General features: G+C 43.8%; 1 protein-coding gene across 3 annotated transcripts in view; it reads right to left on the reverse strand.

Annotated features, from left to right (window-relative positions):
• Window positions 1–16416, reverse strand: part of spag16 (sperm associated antigen 16) — a 988648-nt gene that overhangs the window by 959528 nt on the left and 12704 nt on the right. For all 3 annotated transcript variants that reach the window (XM_043693350.2, XM_043693349.2, XM_087988888.1), the window contains exon 2: window positions 16027–16073. In XM_043693350.2, coding sequence (XP_043549285.1) covers window positions 16027–16073 — 47 coding nt within the window. The remainder of the gene's footprint in view (window positions 1–16026; window positions 16074–16416) is intronic.

Here is a 16416-nt window from a genome sequence, read left to right on the forward strand (position 1 = left end):
TCAGGTGCAGAGACTCCTTGAGGCTTGGAACACCTTGCAGAGTCCTTGCAGAAACTCTGGTGTTGTGCTTGAAATCCAATTTGAATAGAAGATGAACTCTGTTTTAGTAATTGATAGTCATAGAGTCCTACAGCACAGAGACAGGCCCTTTGGCCCAGACTAGTCCATGCTGACCAAAATGTCTGTCCACACTAACCCCATTTCACTGCACTTGGCCCATGTCCTTCAAATCCTTTCCTACAGTGTATTTGTCCAAATACCTTTTAAATATTGTTAATGTACCCACCTCAACCACTTCCGCTGACAGCTCACTCCATATGCGTACCACCCTCTGTGTAAAAAAAGTTGCCCTTCAGGTTCGCTTTTATTCTTTTCCCTCTAATCTTAAACTGATGCTCTCTGACTGCATTCACCCTAGCCATGCCTCTCATGATATTACACATGTCTATAAGATCCCCCCTCAATCTGTTATGCTCTAAAGAAAAAAGTCCTAACTGGTCCAACCTCTAGAGCTCAGACCATTGACTCCAGGCAACATCCTTGTAAATTTCTTCTGGATCCTCCAGTTTAATGACATCGCTCCTATAAAAGGTGACCAAAACTGAACACAATACTCCAAGTGTGGCCTCACCAACATCCTGCACAACTGCAACATAACTTCGGAACCATGAGGTCATGCTGCTGCTGTACAGAATTCTGGTGTGGCCGCACTTGGGAGTATTGCATACAATTCTGGTTACTGCATTATAAGAAGGATGTGGAAGCTTTGGAAGGGGTCCGGAGGAGATTTACTGGGATGTTGCCTGGTATGGAGGAAAGGTCTTACGGGGAAAGGCTGAGGGACTTGAGGCTGTTTTCGTTAGAGAGAAGAGGGTTGAGAAGTGGCTTGAGACATATAAGATAATCAGAGGGTTAGATAGGTAGGAAATTAAGGCTTTTTTCCTCAGATGGTGATGGCTAGCATGAGGGGAAATAGCTTTAAATTGAGGGGTGATAGATATAGGACAGATGTTCTTTATTACCTCTAGTAGTAGAGGCATTGAATGCACTGTCTGAAACAGTAATAGATTCACCAAATATAAGGGCATTTAAATGGACATTGGATAGGCATATGGACGAGAATGGAATAGTGTAGTTTAGATGGGCTTCAGATTGGTTACACAGGTCAGCGCAACATCAAGGGCCGAAGGGCCTGTACTGCACTGTAATGTTCTATGTTCCCAACGTCTTTACTCAATGCCCTAATCGATGAAGGCCAGTGTGCCAAAAGCCTTCTTCATTACCCTATCTACCTGTGATCCCACTTTCAGAGAACTGTGAACCTGAACTCAAGATACTCTATTCCACTAAACTCCTTAAGGCCCTACCATTCACCATGCAACACCTATCTTTATTTGAATTACCAAAATACAAAACCTCACACTTATCCACACTAAACTCCATTTGCCCTTTCTCGGCCCACTTCCCCAGCTGATCAAGGTCCTACTGCAATTTTTGATAACCTACCTCACTGTCCACGATACCACTTATTTTAGTGTCATCTGCAAACTTAGTAATCATGCCTTGTGCATTCGTATCCAAATCATTGATTCAGATAATAAACAATAATAGGTGCAGCACTAACCTCTGAGGCACGACACTAGTCACAGGCCTCCAGTCCAACAAACATCCTTACACTATTACCCTCTGCTTCCTGCCATCAAACCAATTTTGTATCCAATTTTCCAACTCATCCTGGATTCCATGTGATCTAACTTTCCAGAGCAGCCGAACATGTGGAACCTTATCAAAGGCCTTACTGAAATCTATATAGACTACATCTACCACTCTGCTCTAGTCAACCTTCCTGGCCACTTCATCAAAGAACTGCAACAAATTTGTGAGGCTTGATCTCCCACTCACAAAGCCATGGTGAAAACTCCTAATCAAATCCTGTCTTTCCAAATGCATGCATTTTTAACCCTCAGAACCTTCTCAAGTAACTTGCCTATCACAGATGTTAAGCTTACTGGTCTATAGTTGCCAGGCTTTTCTTTGCAGCCCTTCTTGAATAATGGCACAACATTCGCTACCATTCAGTCTTCCGGGACCTCACCGTGGCTAATGATCATGCAAAAATATCAGCCAGGGCCCTCGCAATTTCTTCTCTAGCCTTTTACAGTGTTCTTGGATATATCTGGTAAGGACCATGAGATTTATCCATCTTCATACATTCGAATATATCTAACACCTTCTCTACTGTGAAAATGGACTGTCCCCAAGATATCACCACAAAACTCCCAAGTCATCATGTCTTTCTCCATGGTAAACACAGAGAAGAAATATTCATTGAGAACCTTGCTCATCTCCTGCAGTTCTACACATACATGTCCACTTGAGGGGCACTATTCTCTCTCTAGCTATCCTTTTTCCTTCAATACCTCTTTTCCTTAAAAACCTCTTTAATCTTCTCTCATCTTCTCAGCCAAGGCTATGTTGTGCACCCTTTTCGTCCTCCTGATTTCCTTCTTCAGTAAACTTCTGTATTCCCTGTATATCTCCAAGGATTCCCTTGATCCCAGCTGTCTGTACCCAAGCTATGCCTCCTTTTTTCTGGTCCATGCCCAATATCTCTGGACATCCATGGTTCCCTATTCCTGCTAACCTTGCTCTTCACCCTCACGGGAACATATAGACCTTGAACTCTAGCTATCTCACTTTTAAAGGCCTCCAAATTGCCAGAGGTCCCTTTGCCTGCAAACAAACTACTCCAATCAACCCCTGCAAGCTCTGTCCAATTCAATCAATATTCACACCTTGCCCCGATTTAGAACTTGAACCTGTGGACCAGTTTTATCCCTCTCCATAACTATTTTAAAATCAATAGTCCCAAAGTGCTCTATCACTGTCACCTTTGTCACCTGTCTTGCCTTATTTCCCAACAGTAGATTGGGTTTTGCCCCTTCCCAAGTAGGACCCTCTATATATTGCTTGAGGAAACTTTGCTGAATGCACTTAACAAATTCCACCCATTGAAGCCCTTAACGACCTGGCAATCCCAGTCTATGTTAGAAAAATTAAAATCCCCTACTATGACAACCCTATTGCTCCTGCAATCTCCCAATCTCCCTGTGTATTTGTTCCCATTTGGGACCGATAGTAGAACCCCAATAACATCACTATCCACTTCTTATTTCTTAAGGCCACCCACAAAGCCTCACTGGATAATTCTTCAGTTATTTCATCTCTGACTACTGCTATGATAATTGCCTTAATCAAAAATTCAACTCCACCTCTACTCCTTCCACCATCTGTCTCACCTAAAGCAGGTATGTCCTGGCACATCAAGCTGCTAATCCTGTCACTCCCTTACCCATGTTTCTGTAATGTCTATAATATCCCAGTTCCATGTATCTATCCTCGCCCTAAATTCATCAGCCTTACCTGTCAGCCCTCTTGCATTGAAATAAATACAATTTAATCCAACAGACATTCCTTGCTCCTTGTCGTGTTCCAGCCTGACCGGTTTCTGCAACTTACTATTTCTGATTACTGTATCTCATTCGAGCATCGTATTTGTTTCCTTTGTGTTGAGGATCCTACCCCCTGCTAATCTAGTTTAAATCCTCCCATGCTGCACTAGCAAACTTGGCCATCTAGATGTTGGTCCACCTCCAATTTAGGTGCAACCTGTCTCTCTTGAACAGGTCATCTCTGCCCAGAAAGGATTCCAATGATCTGAAACTCTGAATCCCTGCCCCCTGCACCAATTCTCTAGCCATGCATTCATCTGCCATTTCCTTCTGTTCCCCTCACTAGCACGTGGCACTGGAAGTAATCTGGAGCTTATCACCAACGAGGTCCTGGTTTTTAACTTTTTTCCTAGCTCTCTATAATCACTCTGCAGGACCTCATCCCTATTTTCATTAATGTCATTTGTGCTAACATGTACAATGACTTCTGGCTGCTCACCCTCCCCCTTGAGAACATTCTGCAGCCTCTTTGAGACATCCTGGACCCTGGCACCTGGGAGGCAACACACCATCCTGGATTCCTGTTTGCAGCCATGGAATCTTCTATCTGTCCCCCTAACTATCAAGTCTCCTATCACTAAGGTCCTTACCTTTTCACTTTCCCGCTGTGCCCCATCTTATTCTTTTTGTAACTCAAAATGGTGCCAGATAGTGGCGACAATACACATTTCACTGTATCTTCATAGATTTATGTGACAATAAAATCATTCATTCAAGTAGAGAAAGGATATTGATTACTGCCTTTGTTTAAAGTTGCTCCGTGAATGAAAAATTTACAAAGATGCTCAGAGAACTTTAAAACATAAAGAAGAATGAGTTGGGGCAGATGAGTAACTAAAATAAATTAATTTTGAATAGCATCTACAAACCGACACGGTTTAATGTTAATGGTGGCCTGTTTGGTTACATCTGAGCATGCAATAAGAACTTCCACCAACATCGGTGGTCCCTCACAAATGAGGATGACTCGCTTCCATTCTCAAGGTTAGTGCACAGGTGTTCAGTCCAATGCGGCTTCCGCAAACTCTGCCACACTTGGTCATGAGAAGGGGTGGGTGAGATGTTGATGTGGCAGCATAATCCTTATGCTGTTTTCTTCTGGCTTCCACAACAGCAAGTACAAGGTGCTCAACACCTTCCCAGATATTCCTCTTCCACATTGGAGTGTCATGACCAATAATTCCCAGATGTCAGTGGGAATGCTGCACTTCAGTGAGATCTTGAGGGCATACCTGAAGTGTTTCCTCTGCCCACCTTGGGCTCACCTGCTGCTAGAGAGAGTAAAGTGCTTGCTTTGGCAGTCTCGTATTGGTTATGCAGATGACATGCCCAATACATTACAACCAATCAAGGATGGTCAGTGCCTCAATGCTGGGGATATTGACCTGGTTAAGGATGCTGATGCTGGTATGTCTGTCTTCACAGCTGTCACCAAGAGTTCAGGCTCTGAGCCTGTAGTTCCTACTGCGGTATTTTATATTTATAAATATTATATATATTTATATAAACTCCTTCCAGCCAAGCTCCCCCCCACCCCAGGCTCCCCACCCCCAGTTCCATGATTTCACAACCCTCCATTCTAGTGATTTTACAATCACACATTGACCACCAGCACTCCATAGGCACAATGGCTGGATCTGCCTTGTCTTTCTCGTCCTCTCCCCTTCTTCCCATTCTCCTCACCTCAGACCTTGCACTGCAATAGCGGGAAGTGCAATTGTTTTTCTACACTCTACTGCAGGCAATCTAAGGCCAAACAGTAGTGCCTGGTCTCCAGTTAGCTTGTACTCCCCTCACCGGTGGACTAAGATCTTGTGCTGCTAGGCCAGTGTGCCACAGTTTCCGACCATTAAAAGAATTCTTGCAGAGGCACCTTTCACTCCCTCAGGATGAAGTTTGGGACCTGGAACATTGGGACCCTTCTGGACAGTCCCGCCAGTAACAGACTGGAACGCCATACTACCATCGTTGCCCAGGAACTCAGGCGCTATGATATTGACATTGCCAACTCCTACCTGGCGGGTAGGGGAAGGACAGTTCAAAAGGCAAGGCTGCAAAAGAGTGTCACATCCATGGAGTGAGCTTTGCTGTCAAAAACTGGTGGACTACCTCAAAAATTCCCCCGCCTCATGACGTTCTGACTCTTGCTCAGAATCAGAATGTCATGGTATTCGGTACATGTGCAGCAATGCTTGATGCAGCAACTGAGGACAAGGAGGAATTCTACTCGAGCTTTGACCAATCTCTCCCACAGGTCCCTGCAACAGACAAACTAATCGTCCTAAGTGACTTCAATTCGAGAGTCAGCAAAAGGGTAGATCTTTGGGATGATGTATTCAGGAAAGAGGGAGTAGGGAAGCAAAACTTTAACGGCACCCTTCTCCTGACCAAATGTCACGAACACAAATTCATCACCAAAACACTGTTCTGCCAAAAGGACAAATACAAGACAACATGGCAGCTCCCACACTCCAAAAACTATGTCATTGTTGGAGCAAGGGAACAGAAAAACATTAAAATCACCAGCATCATGACAGGAGCCAACAACTGCCAGATGGATCATCGCCTGATCCAAGCCATGATCAACATAAATATAGCAGTGCAGTAGAGGAGTCAACAGAAGCAATGCCACAAAGAATTCAACATTGAGGCACTCAAAAACCAATAAAGATAACCTCATATAACCAGCTCTTCTCCACAAACCTAGTGACCTTCAGCGGCACTGAGTTGCAGGATTCCAACAGCTTCTGGTCCAGCCCTCAATGCCTGTAAAATTTCAGTCAGACTCAGGAAACACCAAGACTGGTTTGATGAGAATGATCAAGAGATAGAAGAACTGATGTACATATCATTTATGAGCATTAAGCGACAACTACATTCATAAGAGAAAACACAGGCCTACAGGCGACTGAAAGCCAAGGTCCAACAACGAAACCGTGACATAAAGAACAACTGGTGGGTGGAGAAATGATTTGGAGGTGCTGGTGTTGAACTGGGGTGAACAAAGTTAAAAATCACAAAACATCAAGTTATAGTCCAACAGATTTATGTGGAAGCACTAGATTTCGGAGTGCTGCTCCTTCATCAGGTGGTTGTAGAGTATAAGATCGTAAGACACAGAATTTATAGCAAAAGTGTACGGTGTGGTGCAACTGAAATTATAAATTGAAAAAGACGTGGATTGTTTGTTAAGTCTCCCATCTTTTAGAATGACCATGTTGGTTTCAGTTCTTTCATATGTAAATCCCAGACTATTTTTTTGTAAAGTTATATTCTCAAGTGAATCTGGGTGGGGAAAGCACTGGAAGGCACTTACTGACCAAACACCCAAGGTCCCATCCCATTGTTGGATAAGGACAGAGTGACACTTATCAAAGACAAGGAAGCCAACAAACAATGCTGGGGAGCACTTCAGAGACCCCCACAACCAGGGCTCAGTTATCAATCTTTCTTGACCATATCCTTCAGCACACTATACTCTGTGAGCTCAGCAACACTGCAGCCTGCACGAAATAGGCCATCCACCAGCTGAAGAACAACATGGCTGCTGGAGTGGACAGCATCCCCACTGAGGCATTGAAGTGCAGAGCAAAGAGGTCCTGATGTACCTCCACACTATTTTCTGCCTTATCTGGAAGGAGGAAAACATCTTGAGAGAGTTGTGAGATTCCACAGTCATGAGGATTTTTAAAAAAGGGAACAGGCCTGACTATGGTAACTACTCCAGGGAATTTCCTCCTGCTAAGAGAAAGTGAGGTGCAACCTTCCCCTGCCACTACAGGAAGTGCAACCTTTCTCTGCCACCGCAGGAAGTGCAAAACCTGCGTCCACAACTAGCGCCTCACCTCCGTCCACGGCAACAAAAGGATCCTTTCACATCCAACAGAAATTTACCTCCACAAATGTCATTGACTGCATCTGTTGCACCGATGCGATCTCCTCTATATCGGGGAGACAGGACGCCAACTTGCGGATCATTTCAGACAATGTCTCTGAGACACCCACACCAACCAACTCCACCGCCCCATGGCTGAACACTTCAACTCTCCCTCCCAATCCACTAAGGACATACAAGTCTTGGGCCTTCTCCATCGCCAAACCCTAACCACTCAACGGCTGGTGGAAGAATGCCTCATCATCTGCCTTCGGACCCTGCAACCACACAAGATTAATGTGGATTTCACCAGGTTCCTCATTTCACTCACCCCATCTTATCCCAGTCCCAAGTCTCCAACTTGGCACTGCCCTCTTGACCTGTCCATCGCTCTTCCCATCTATCCACTCCACCCTCTTCTCCGACCTATCACCTTCCCCCCACCTTCATCTACCTATTGCATTCTCAGCTACCTTCCACCCAGCCACACACCCCCTCCATTTATCTCTCAACCCCCGGCCCACAAGCCTCATTCCTGAGGAAGGGCTTATGCCTTAAACGTTGATTCTCCTGCTCCTCGGATGCTGTCTGACCTGCTGTGCTTTTCCAGCACCACACTCTCGACTCTAATCTCCTCCTGCTGTTGGCCATTCGAGAAGTCATTGCCAAGATCCTCCTCAACCATCTCCCCCATGTGGCTGAGGAATAAGAACTTTAATTAGTACAGGCATGACACATCTCCATGGCCACCATATCCTGAGGTGAGACTTGAACACAGATCTTCTGTCTCCAAAGTAAGGACACTACCACTGTACTACATCACCTCCTAAAACACTTGGCAATGATGTACGACTTCTCATGTCCAAGTACTCTCTACCTCACTTTCCAGTTCCAACTACTCCCTATAGTTGCAAGTTCATCTCACTTCTACTTTGCTGTCAGAATGCCTGCCCAGGTAGCAGTCAACTATCTTCATTACCTAGGTAAAAACAATGACTGCAGATGCTGGAAACCAGATTCTGGATCAGTGGTGCTGGAAGAGCACAGCAATTCAGGCAGCATCCGAGGACAGGCAAAATCGACGTTTCGGGCAAAAGCCCTTCATCAGGAATAAAGGCAGAGAGCCTGAAGCGTGGAGAAATAAGCTAGAGGAGGGTGGGGGTGGGGATAGAGTAGCATAGAGTACAATAGGTCAGTGGGGAAGGAGATGAAGGTGATAGGTCAGGGAGGAGAGGGTGGAGTGGATAGGTGGAAAAGGAGCTGGGCAGGTCGGACAAGTCCGGACAAGTCAGGGGATCGTGTTGCTGGAGGTTAGAAACTAGGATGAGGTGGGGGAAGGGGAAATGAGGAAACTGTTGAAATCCACATTGATGCCCTGGGGTTGAAGTGTTCCGAGGCGGAAGATGAGGCGTTCTTCCTCCAGGCGTCTGGTGGTGAGGGAGCGGCGGTGGAGGAGGCCCAGCACCTCCATATCCTCGGCAGAGTGGGAGGGGGAGTTCAAATGTTGAGCCACGGGGCGATTTGGTTGATTGGTGCGGGTTTCTCGGAGATGTTCCCTAAAGCGCTCTGCTAGGAGGCGCCCAGTCTCCCCAATGTAGAGGAAACCGCATCGGGAGCAACGGATACAATAAATGATATTAGTGGATGTGCAGGTAAAACTTTGATGGATGTGGAAGGCTCCTTTAGGGCCTTGGATGGAGGTGAGGGAGGAGGTGTGGGCACAGGTTTTACAGTTCCTGCGGTGGCAGGGGAAAGTGCCAGGATGGGAGGGTGGGTCGTAGGGGGGCGTGGACCTGACCAGGTAGTCACGGAGGGAACGGTCTTTGCGGAAGGCGGAGAGGGGTGGGGAGGGAAATATATCCCTGGTAGTGGGGTCTGTTTGGAGGTGGCGGAAATATCGGCGGATAATTTGGTTTATGCGAAGGTTGATAGGGTGGAAGGTGAGCACCAGGGGCGTTCTGTCCTTGTTGCGGTTGGAGGGGTTGGGTTTGAGGGCGGAGGTGCAGGATGTGGACGAGATGCGTTGGAGGGCATCTTTAACCACGTGGGAAGGGAAATTGCGGTCTCTAAAGAAGGAGGCCATCTGGTGTGTGCTATGGTGGAACTGCTCCTCCTGGGAGCAGATACGGCGGAGGCGGAGGAATTGGGAATACGGGATGGCATTTTTGCAAGAGGTAGGGTGGGAAGAGGTGTAATCCAGGTAGCTGTGGGAGTCGGTGGGTTTGTAGAAAATGTCAGTGTCAAGTCGGTCGTCACTGATGGAGATGGAGAGGTCCAGGAAGGGGAGGAAGGTGTCAGAGATGGTCCAGGTAAATTTAAGGTCAGGGTGGAATGTGTTAGTGAAGTTGATGCCATGGCCAGGAAGTCAGTAATAAAAATCAAAACAATAGGAAACCCTTTTATATTTCACAGCTATATCCTGTTCCCTTCCCATGTTATCAAGACCAATGTATTTTGTTCTATCTACACTTTATTTCCATAACATGGCAGCAATATAAGCTGTAAAAATCAGTAAACACAGTCTTGTGGAGTGTTAAGTTTTTGTTTCCTAAGAGAGATTACATTTGTGTTGAAGCACCAACTACTGTAATCGATAGCTCTCAGGTACTGCAGCATACTTTTTGTATCTTCACTTATTTGAGTAAACTATGTGAAAGGAAAAACTCAGAACCATAACTACAATTTCACTGGAAAGTAAATAATTCCAAATCAATATTTACCATAATGGTGCCCAATCAAATCTCATAGTAAATTTAATTAGCTTTAATAACTCAAAAGAATGTAATCAGCATTGGCCTTTTATCAGCAAAAACACATTCCAAATAAGGAAGGCAGGCATAGAGAGATTTCAGCAAGAAAAACAAATTTAGTAATACAATGGATCATCCATCTGCCACTATTAAGCTATAGTCTTTATCTTTATGTAAAAATATGTTCTATGGCTACCTTCAGTACAAATCAGTAATAGTTTGATCATTACAATTTGGATGGGGTAAAAACAATAACTGCAGATGCTGGAAACCAGATTCTGGATCAGTGGTGCTGGAAGAGCACAGCAATTCAGGCAGCATCCAACGAGCAGCGAAATCGATGTTTCGGGCAAAAGCCCTTCATCAGGAATAAAGGCAGAGAGCCTGAAGCGTGGAGAGATAAGCTAGGGGAGGGTCGGGGTGGGGAGAGAGTAGCATAGAGTACAATGGGTGAGTGGGGGAGGAGATGAAGGTGATAGGTCAGGGAGGAGAGGGGGGAGTGGATAGGTGTAAAAGGAGCTAGGCAGGTCGGACAAGTCTGGACAAGTCAAGGGGACAATGCGGAGCTGGAAGTTTGAAACTAGGATGAGGTGGGGGAAGGGCAAATGAGGAAGCTGTTGAAGTCCACATTGATGCCCTGGGGTTGAAGTGTTCCGAGGCAGAAGATGAGGCATTCTTCCTCCAGGTGTCTGGTGGTGAGGGTGCGGCGGTGAAGGAGGCCCAGGACCTCCATGTCCTCGGCAGAGTGGGAGGGGAAGTTGAAATGTTGGGCCACGGGGCGGTTTGGTTGATTGGTGCGGGTGTCTCGGAGATGTTCCCTAAAGCGCTCTGTGAGGAGGCGCCCAGTCTCCCCAATGTAGAGGAAACCGCATCGGGAGCAACGGATACAATAAATGATATTGGTGGATGTGCAAGTAAAACTTTGATGGATGTGGAAGGCTCCTTTAGGGCCTTGGATAGAGGTGAGGGAGGAGGTGTGGGCACAGGTTTTACAGTTCCTGCGGTGGCAGGGGAAAGTGCCAGGATGGGAGGGTGGGTCATAGGGGGGCGTGAACCTGACCAGGTAGTCACGGAGGGAACGGTCTTTGCGGAAGGCGGAAAGGGGTGGGGAGGGAAATATACCCCTGGTGGTGGGGTCTTTTGTCAGCGGATAATTTGGTTTATGCGGAGGTTTGTAGGGTGGAAGGTGAGCACCAGGGGCGTTCTGTCCTTGTTACGGTTGGAGGGGTGGGGTCTGAGGGCGGAGGTGCGGGATGTGGACGAGATGCGTTGGAGGGCATCTTTAACCACGTGGGAAGGGAAATTGTGGTCTCTAAAGAAGGAGGCCATCTGGTGTGTTCTATGGTGGAACTGGTCCTCCTGGGAGCAGATACGGCGGAGGCGGAGGAATTGGGAATACGGGATGGCATTTTTGCAAGAGATAGGATGGGAAGAGGTGTAATCCAGGTAGCTGTGGGAGTCGGTGGGTTTGTAAAAAATGTCAGTGTCAAGTCGGTCGTCACTAATGGAGATGGAGAGGTCCAGGAAGGGGAGGGAGGTGTCAGAGATGTTCCAGGATGTCAATGGACAACTAGCAACAGGTTAATCTGGTTTAGAGTTTGGGATTTTCAATTTATTTGAATAAAAACTTAATTAGAAAACTGCTAAGTAATGGTGACTTCTTGTAAAATATCTCACTTTCTTAACAAAGTTTAGAAGATCCAGACAAAAGCTACTTTCTCAATCCAATTCCAAGTTAATTATTTGAGTTTCATTCAAATTGTGGGAACAGCCTATAGTAACTAAGGTTTGACTTTTATCACTACCTATACACGAGTAGGCAATTTTGCTCTATTTCAAATCATGACTGAGAAAAGTAGATCGTAGGTACATTTCCCGAAGTGCAGCATTAATTGGTAGGATTCGTGGTATAATGGGAGGTGTAGTTGCACATAAAACAAATACTTCTATGATCTACGAGCTAGAATGTGAAATAGAGCATCAACAGATACCCAAAAGCTGCTAATTTGGACAGATAACCCCTTGCATTATATTTACATACATGAAGCAATTCTCGATAGAACATCACTGCCAGAACCATCCCAATGTCACAGCATCCACCACACTATGAGGTAATGATTGCCACAGGTTTGTGACCCTTTGGCAAAAGTAATTCCTCCTCAGTTCTGTTTGAAGTTCAGTTTCTAGTTCTAGACCCCCCTACAAGAGGAACATCCACTCTGCATCAATTTTGTCAATTCTGCTTAATACTTTATATACTTCAAATAAATCACCTCATTTTCTTCTAAACCATGGAGACTATAGCTCTAAACTGCTCAATTTCTCTTCACAAGACAAACCCTTCATCGCTGGAGTTAATGGTAAAACTCCTCCAAACTGCTTCTGCAACTATATCTCTCCTCAATTAAGAGAACCAAAACTGAGCACAATATTCCAGGTGCATTAATGCCTTATACAATTGCAGCAACACCTCCCTATTCCTTTAGCAATAAATTGCAAAGTCCATTTGCCTCAACTAGGAGATAGTGAGGACTGCAGATGCTGGAGAGTCAGAGTCGATAAAGTGTGGTGCTGGAAAAGGCACAGCAAATCAGGCAACACCTGAGGAGCAAGAGAGTCGATGTTCAGGCATAACCCTTCATCATGATTCTATTTGCCTTCCTTATTACCTGCTGTAACTGCATACTAGTTTTCCATGATTCATGTACGAGCATACCCAAATCCCTCTACATCAAAGCACTTTGCAGTTTCTTTCTATTTTGTTACTAAGTTGGGTTTCTATTCTTTTGATCAAAACGAATAACTTTACACTTGCCCACATAAAATTCCATCTACCAAATTTTGGCCTATTCACCTTGTAAATTTTTTTATAGCATTATCGGAACTTACTTTCCCACTTAGTTTCATGTCTTCTGCAAATTTAGCTATTGTGCCTTCTATCCCCGCAAAGTCATTAACATAGATCGTAAATAACTGAGGCCTGAGAACTGATCATAGTGGCACCCCACTAGTTAAATCATGCTGACTTTGCCCCTACTTTACCATCATTGCATTTGCCTTCCGAACTACTGACTCAACCTGCAAGTTTATTCCAACTCCTCCTTTCTGTCAATTAGCCAATCCTTTATCTAAACTAATACATTATCCCTAACCCCATGTAATCTTACCGTGTGTATTATCCTTTTGTGAGAAATCTTTCAAATGCCTTCAGAAATCCACATATATTACATCTACAAGAACCCCATTATTCACATTGCTTGTAACAACTTTGAAGAACTCAAGCAGACTCAATGCAAGTCAAACACAATTTACCCTTCATGTAACCATGCTGATTCTGATGGATTGTATTTCAACTTCCCAAATATCCTGTTATTACTTCCTTAATAATGGATTTGAACAAGTTCACAATGACCAACATTAAGTTAACTGGTCTATATTTTCATAGCATCTGTCTCTTTCCCTTTTTGAATCAGGACATTGTATTTCCATTTTTAAGATTTATTTGTATATGTCCAGAAGCCAGAGAATTTTGGCATTTTAAAACAACTAGATCCACTATTTCTGCTATCACTTCCTTCAAGATTCTAGGATAAGACCATAAGAAATAGAAGCAGGAATTAGGTTATTCAGCCCATTGAGTTTACTCTGCAATTCAATCATGGCTGATAAGTGTCTCAACACCATTCTCCTACTTTTTCCTCATAATCCGTGATCCCTTTGATTCTTAAGGACCTATCTATCTCAGTCTTAAATATACTCAATGATCTGGCCTCCACTGACTTCTGTGGCAATGAATTCCATAGATTCATCACTCTCTGGCTGAAGAGGTTTCTCCTTAAGTCAGTTCTCAAAGGTCTTCCCTTTACCCTAAGGCTGTGCCCTCAGGTCCTAGTCTCTCCTACCAATGGAAACATCTTCCCAACATCTACTCTGTCCAGGCCATTCAGTATTCTGTATGCTTCAATAAAATCCCCCTCCCAGCCATCCTTCTAAACTGCATTGAATATAGAGCAGAGTCCTCAAACAATACTCATATGTTAAGCTTTTCATTCCTGGTATTATTCTCGTGAACCTCCTCTGAACACGCTGTGGGCCAGTACATCCTTCCTGAGATATAGGGCCCAAAACTGTGCATAATACACCAAATGTGGTCTGACTAGAGCTTAACAGAGCCTCAGAAGAACATCCCTGCTTTTATATTCAAGTCCTCTCAAAATAAATGCCATCATTGCATTTGCCTTCCAAACTACTGACTCAACCTACAAGTTTACCTTGAGAGAATCCTGGACTAGAACTCCCCAGTCTCTTTGCACTTCAGACTTCTGAATTTTCCCACCATTTAGAAAATAATCCATGCCTCTATTCTTCCTACCAAAGTGCATGAGCACTGACTTTCAGACGTTGTACCCCATTTGCCCCTTCTTTGCCCACTCTCCTAACCTGTCCAAATTCTTCTTTTGCCCTTTATATTTAGAAAGAAACTCTTACATCTTCCTTTAAATTACTGGCTACCTTACCCTCCTATTTAATCTTTTCCCTCTTTATTTCTTTTTTGTATTGCCCCCTGTTGGTCTTTGTAAGCTTCGCAATCCTCTGGATTCCCACTACCCTTCCCCCACATTATATGCTTTCTCTTTTGCTTTTATGCTATCCCTGATGTAGACCATCAGGTCCTTGAAACTTTTAATTCCAATAGTTTGCACAGTACTGATAGACTAATGATGACGAATGTTCCATGCTCCTCTTTTTCTATAATTTCTGCATCTGTTACTATTGGGATGATATTATTATTCTCTACTGTGAAAACTGAAGCAAAATATTTATTTTGCTTTTCCACCATTTATGTTCCCCACTACTAACTCCCCAGTCTCATCTTCAAAGAAACCAACATTCGTTTTAGCTACATTCTTTCCTTTTATAAACATAGAAATGTTTGCTATTTTGCTAGTTTGCTTTCATAATTTCTTTACTATTTTTATTACTTTTTTTGGGAAACCCATCATTGATCTTTAAAATTTTCCCAATCTTCCATCTTGACATCAGCGTTTGCAATATGGCATGTTTTGTTTTTGCTTTCATATTATCCTTAACTTCCTTGCTCAGCCATTGCTATTTATTCTACCAGTGTCTTCTTCTCTGGAATATACATTAGTTGGGAGAAATTGAATATCTGTTCATCAACTTTCCTACTTTTTAGTCTTCATGTCCAGTCCACCACAGCCAAATCTGTCTTCATGCTTATCCAATTACCTTTGTTTAACTCCAGAACATTAATGTAAGACTCATGTTTCGTGCTCTCAAACAAATTTGAAATTCTAGCATGCTGACAGAACATGCTAAAAGAACAGCTAAAGTATAATGAATACTTGTAAAAACACTATAGAAAGTTAGTTAGGCAAACAACATGGCAAATTTCATAACAATGTTAAATAGTCAATAACACATGTGAGATAGAACCATTTCTAAGTTACTATCAAAGTAGAAGTATTTCAGGGGGAAAGAAAAGAGTTCCAGAATAGCTTTGGATCATTTTTACAAGCCAGCATTTCATAATGTGGAGGTGCCTCTTCCACTAGTTGACTCTTCCATTCAAACCTCAAGATCCTGAAGAGTAAGAATGTGTGTTGTGAATAGGCGAAAGAGAGGACTGTAGATGCTGGAGATCAGAGTCAAGATTAGAGTGGTGCTGGAAAAGCACAGCAGGTCAGGCAGTATCTGAGAAGCAGGAAAACGTTGATTTTCCTGCTCCCCGGATGCTGCCTGACCTGCTGTGCTTTTTTCAGCACCACTCCAATCTTGACTATGTGTTGTGAATGCCCATTTACAAGAAGTGATAAAATATAATATGGTTAGAAAGGTTTGATTTGAAATAAACAAAAACATACTGTACCTCTTCATACTGGTAGTCTCCTTCACTTTCTTCTGTAATAGTAACCTCTGTAGTGGAGTTAAGTTAAGCAGGATACAAATGCATCAAATTAACACTTGCATAACTTTATTAATTTTAACTAGAGATCAACATAATTTATAGAGATAATAAATTACTATTCCTAGTCTGGACAGACAAGTGTAATAGCTACAATAGAGCCATTCTGCAAAAATTGTCAGGACTGCAAACCTCAGTAAAGGCAACACATGTGATTACTTTGGAAACTGGATGATAGAAAGAGTTGACAAAATGCTAACAACACATCCACACTTCAATACATGGGTATTGCTAAAGCAAAACTATCGCTAAAATTACTGCACTTGTTAAAATCCCAGTTGACATTATTTCAGG

This window comes from Chiloscyllium plagiosum, unplaced genomic scaffold (assembly GCF_037043375.1).
Source record: "Chiloscyllium plagiosum isolate Xiang-an unplaced genomic scaffold, Cpla_swu_hap1 HiC_scaffold_7, whole genome shotgun sequence".
NCBI lineage: Eukaryota > Metazoa > Chordata > Chondrichthyes > Orectolobiformes > Hemiscylliidae > Chiloscyllium > Chiloscyllium plagiosum.